At 37.6% G+C, this 6104-nt stretch overlaps 1 protein-coding gene across 1 annotated transcript; it reads right to left on the reverse strand.

Moving 5' to 3' along the window:
- Positions 1-330: 330 nt before the first annotated feature.
- Positions 331-5439, reverse strand: sqor (sulfide quinone oxidoreductase). Its single transcript, XM_079684101.1, has 10 exons — positions 5271-5439; positions 4167-4371; positions 3818-3988; positions 3635-3688; positions 3253-3447; positions 2955-3164; positions 2670-2853; positions 1664-1731; positions 1380-1558; positions 331-1289 (listed from the first exon to the last, which is right to left on the reverse strand). Exons 2-10 carry the CDS (start codon positions 4362-4364, stop codon positions 1232-1234), a joined length of 1317 nt encoding a protein of 438 aa, XP_079540227.1. The 5' UTR covers positions 4365-4371; positions 5271-5439; the 3' UTR covers positions 331-1231.
- Between the last annotated feature and the right edge of the window lie 665 nt (positions 5440-6104).

Below are 6104 nucleotides of genomic sequence, written 5' to 3' on the forward strand. Positions count from 1 at the left end.
ATCTATTGTTTCAACAACATCTAATTGATTAGTAAATTGGCAAAACTTGAAAATCACTTAAGTAGCCTACTTCTGCTACAACACCTATCAGAATAAACATGGTCTGCATGTACAGCACATTTAGCACAGTCTACCTTACATTTGAATATGACAGAGATGATTGTGAAAGATTGTTTCTTTACCTATAAAGTCGATGGTCTTAAGTGATAATATTAATCAGGGACTCAAGAATAGTAGACACTACTATCACACTAAAACTAATGTAAGTCAAATAAAACATTCAATTTGTCATGCACATTATTTGGATGAAAAACAACAAAGACAACAGGGTAGGAATTTTACTAACGAAATATTTACGGTTTTATTATTTATTTGTTCTGTTATAGCAATTAAAGTGGGTTTATACATTTACACATTCATTTGAATGATTATAGAAAAGCACTTGTCATTTTCATGGCCATTCCCCAAGAAAAAAATCCCTCATGTTGGAAGCACACAAAACTAAATATAGAACCGCACACACTGGCAACAAACCTGAACACTGTATGAAATGGTAAAATGGCTACACTACAAACACAATAACAGACTTTCACCAATACACACATTTTGCAGCTGTAGAGTTGAGTATACCTCCAATATCGTGAAAAAAAAAATCATGCAATTTTACCAAAATGGCAGCATTTGTAGTTGTTAATAATTATACACAATGGGATCATTTCAATGGTCAGTTTCTTGGCTCTAGGTAGGCAACATTAACTTATATACCCTGCAGCAAGAGGTTAGATGACTTTCAAAGAGCCTGGCTATACCTATTCGGCTTTGGGACTTATGTGAAGAAGGCTTATAAAATACACTGGTACACCTAGGTGGCAAATAAAAAAATAACTCTAAAAACCTTTGCTCTAGGCTCGAATATAAAAATGTCATTGTTGGTTGGATAATTGGGGTTATCAATGCAGCCATCCTTACATTCAATGTGCGGCCAAATGAACCAAAAAATACCAATTAGCAGCTAACAGCTACATAGATTCAGATACAATTGTTATTACAGGGAGTTACTTGCTACATGTTAAAAAAATATGCAAACATTTGTTATGATTAGTCATGAGGTCGAGGCCACCACTGTATTAGCCCGCAAGTGTCCACCCTTTCAGATAATGATGGAGATAATGTGCTACTTCTTTCCCTAAAAGAAGTGGAAATGTAAGTATCAACTTGCAAATGGATGGTATCATTTCATCCCGAGATGAAGGATTTTCCTGTATGGTGCTGGTCCACCCCACAGGCCCCTGACATAAAAGAAATAAATACAAATAATAACATTTGGTATGATTCATACTAACAACTATTACAATTTTGTTAATCAACGTTATACATACCGTAGTAGCCCGTGCCAGTAGAGGTGAGGCATCACATCAGCTTTCATGTGGTACATGATTCTGCTCTCTTTGGCTTGGTTCACAGGGAATGTTTCCAGTGGTTGTCCGTTGTAATCAAACTCTGCCAGAATTACTGTGTTGTAGCTTGTGACCAATGGGCATGAGGTGTAGCCATCATACTGTAAACAAGGAGACCAATGTTTATGTATTTGTAGATTTTTACAACAGAAGTACTTCTGAGAAGTTAGACCATGTTTCAAAATCAAAAAGAAAGGAGGTTTTACCGTTCTGTCTGGCTTCTCATTTTTCAGTACTCGGCTGATGGTTCTGTTCAAAATAGCAGACTGTGCAGCTGCACAAACAAGGGTAAGCTTTTCTTTTTATGTATTCTCTTATTAGGAATTGAAAAGACTAACAAGTTTTCCAAATTCATCCTACACATACATTCTGTACCATCCATCTATGCATGCTAATAATCCACTTGCATGTGGGGTTAATTATAGTGGGCCGAGAATAAGGACATGGAAACTTAACATCAGCCTAGCATAGCACAAATATCTGGGCCTCCCACATGTTCTTTTTGTTGAGCCTTCATGAAGTGTCAGGTAGGTTCAAAACTTGCAATGTAATCGTGAGTTGCAATGTAAATATCTTATGTGAATTGGACCAGGTAGAATAGCAAGTGATGCGCAATTTATGGCGCCATCAGCTGCTGCAATCGTTTCTTTGTGAATTCACCCTGGAATGTAAACATGGTGGGCATGATTAGACTAATTCTTTACTGTAGTCACGTTGAAGTTGTACAGGAAGTGATAAGGAATGTTTTACAACCACAATGTCAACATCAGTGATCTAAAGTTGCCAAGCACTTCCCATCATTTAATCCAGTTACCAGACAGGAACTGGCATAAACACAGACAGTTTCAGCTGGCAAGAATCCAAGGGTTAAACTTTACTATGCATTTGTATCATGTGCAAAACATTTATTTGGAAAATATAATCGTAAAAGTGAGCAAAAGCACAGAGGTGAACTGAGATAATAATACAATCCAGCAGATACTGAGAAGTGTCCCTTCACTACAAGCTTTTTAGGGTGTGGTTTATGTTTTTATAATCGCCAGTAAATACAATAGGCCATTGTGCAATACACCAACTGAAAGTCCCTCTCAAATTACAAAAAACACAAGCAGTTAAAAAAGGGATATGACTGCATGAATTGTAAGCCGATATTGAGTGAATTCTAGAGTTGCGTTAATGCAATGTTGAACTAATGACACGATAATCACTCACCGACAGCAGCTCCTGTTTTGGCTGTGGGCAGGTTTGTACAGTCTCCAATCCCAAACACATTTGGATATCTATTATGTTGAAGGTTGTCTTTGCTGACGTCCAACCAGCCAACTTCATCTGCCAGCTGACTGCCTTTAACCACCAGATTGGGTCCCATTGGTGGTGTGACGTGAAGCATTTCATACTAATACAGAAAATCAGTTTTAAGGGTTATTCACTGGAGTTTATTTTCCCACTAAAATGAAGAGGAAGGAAAAGCTTCTGTTGAGGCACAGTGATAGTTACCTGAAACACTTTGGTTTCGCCTGGTTTGTCAAGATTTTCAAACACAGCTTCTTGCTTATCTGCCCTCACTTCGATCAGGTTTTGCCTCATATTAATTTGTAGGTCACGCTGTTTCACAATTTCCCACAATGAGTCAGCATATTTCTTGATCCCAAAGAGCACAGGGAGCGATGTGTTGTATATGATGTTGGCCTTTGCTCTTTTACCCGTCTTGGAAAGAAACAAAAACATTTCTTCATTTAATTTGGAGAACCAAACATGATAGTTTCAAAATGTACAACATTACATTCTGAAATACCTTTCTGAGATAGGCATCCGTTAGATACATTATCTTCTGTGGGGCTCCTGCACATTTCACAGGAGTGTTTGGGAAAGTGAACACAGCGTTTCCCTCTTTGAAGTCCTGCAGAGCTTTCCAAGTTTTCCCCACAGTTTCGACTGAGTAGTTTGATCCAATCTTTGGGTGATCAAATCCTTCTGGCAGTCCTTTGATCTAAATATAAGAGAATGCTGAAATGTTTTTTTAAAGGAATTTTTAGATGAAAAAAATACCTCAATGATTAATAGATTATCAAAAAACTGGCTTAGATTTTTCTGTCAGTCAACAAATCAATTAATGCTAATCTAATTTATATGAAAAGGGCATATGTTTACTATAAATGAACAAAGGGATACTTCACCTTCTCAAAATGGAGTTGTAAGCCAAGCGCCACAATCAAATACTCATAAGAGATCTGAAATATGAAATAAAGTCTATGTAAGGTTAGATGCACATCAATAATCTTTATTTTGCTCAGTATTAAGCAATTATATTTCTACACTATTTTAATATATATAAATAAAAGTTTCCTAAGCAAACATACTTCAGTCCCATCGTCTGTGAGGATGGTATTTTTGTCTGGGTTTATTTCCTGAACTTTAGATTTCACCCACTTCACACCAGACGGCATAACGCTCGCAGTGGACCGACCTGATGAGGTCAACGTTTTTGCACCAGCACCAACCAGGGTCCATATAGGCTGATAGTAGTGCATCTGGAAAAATAGAAAGGTTCTTAGACAACCAGCTCTAAAAGACAATAAAATAGTGATATCATGAGTTTACACCTGAATTAATGAAAGCCACTACACCACATGATCTGTAGAATTATCTTTTAGTGTTACACAAAGAGAGGTGAGGCTAATACAAATGCTATTAGTACGGGATCCTTGCCTCACTGGGCTCCACAACAGCCACATTTCCAGCTCCAAACATCCTCTTCATTCGTGCACTCATTGAAATGCCTCCACTTCCTCCTCCGAGCACAAGCATTTTGTAATGCTGTTTAGCAGAAGCATGGCTGCTCGTGTGAAATTGGGAGAGAGCAGTGCCTGTGGGGTGGCACTGCCTCAGACGACGCAGTGCAGCCATTCTGTCTCTGAAAGAACAAGTCATTTTAGTTGGCAACAATTCAGTTAGGCTATCTGTAACTCAAACAATCGGAATCAGAATCAGAATACCTTTATTAGTCCCACAGAGGGGAAATGTGCAGCGTTACAGCAGTAAAGAGCCACAGACAGCTTAGTGTTGCATATCTTACATACAAACTGTATCTTTTAACAACCTGCACTTCACAGTTGGGTGGTTCATGTTTACATGTTGACAAATAGAAGGGTAGAAATCAATAATAATTTGAATTTATATAGCGCCTTTCATAACCTCAAGGTTGCTTTATAAAGAAACATACAAGGACAAGACATAACATAAACATAAACAATACTTGTTATAAGAGTAATTAGAAGTACTGTTAATAATCCAATTGAGGTTGGTTGGGGAGCGCATTTTAGATATCTTTAATATTGAATGTTCTGACGTATACAGTAATGACAAATTTGATTAGATAAGACTGGAACTGAACCACTCATAGACATACTGCAGCTAATCTTAAAAGGGACCATCCCAGCTATTAGCATAGCTTGACACAACACACAAAGACACACAACAGAAAATCAGCAGGAGCAAACTACGCAGCACGTCTTTAAGATGATTTGACACATTTTAGTGAAAAAGTTATACAGCATAAATTGAACAGCTGGTTTCATTAGATATTCTGACTTTGACATAATACGTACTTTCCAGTCTATGCCTTGGTTTACCAGAAGGCAGAAACCCTTATAAAAGTAGAAAAAGTAACTGGTGTGGGTTGCATTAATTTGGGGTGTTGACATCCTCTTTAGTGAAGCCTAACCTTTAACCTGAGTTTAAGCGTTGCTGCATGCTGCGTTATCATTGGGTCAGTAATAACGTCAAAAAATACAACTCTTTCAAGAGACTTGCCTTTAACAGCAGCACCACTGTTCACCGACCCTTTAGTCCTCTGTCTGAACGTCAATTCTGGACAAATCCGGGAGAATTAAGTCCTTAGACCTTTCTCAGCTCTGCAAATAAGGCAGGATTTACTCAACCTGTATGAACTGAAGCTACCCGAGGTGAACTCTCCGTCGACTCTCGCTTAAAGTACAGAATGTTTGCCCCGCCCCCTCAACCGTTCGTCCAATCAGAAGTGGTTTTCAGGAACTGACAGTTTAGTGGTGCAATGTAATGCCTGGCTATAAGAAATAGGGGGAAGCATTTCACCTCTACTACCTGGTTCCATTTTAAATAATCTATTATTAAATGTTTTTGATTTATACACCTTACTATTATTTCCAATGTGAATCAGTATATCTGACATCACTCACAGACTAGTGTTGCGTCATACTGCACTTATCTTTGTCCTTAACCCACCTGAAATATGGAAACGTGTTGTTTCCAGGGAACATCTTACATTAAGTTTGTATCCACAACAAAACGGATTTGGCTGACCTTTGATTGCCATGTGATATTCACTGATCATAATGCCTCTCTGTTTGTTACAGATTATTATTTCACAATTTTGCTGTAATTTACAAGCAATTATCACATATAATACCAGGACATTGAGAGAGTGAATTTCAACAATGAAATTATTATATGCTTACATTTGAAATATGTCATTTTGTAATAATGAGTAGTACTCTTTGCACTTCAAGTATATTTAATCCTATTACTTTAAATAAACGTTTGGAAACAGGAGGATATTGAAAAACAAAATATTTGGTACAAGGTCTGAGTACTTCTCCACCTCTGAGC

Source organism: Notothenia rossii (genome assembly GCF_949606895.1).
Source record: "Notothenia rossii genome assembly, chromosome: 5".
Lineage (NCBI taxonomy): Eukaryota > Metazoa > Chordata > Actinopteri > Perciformes > Nototheniidae > Notothenia > Notothenia rossii.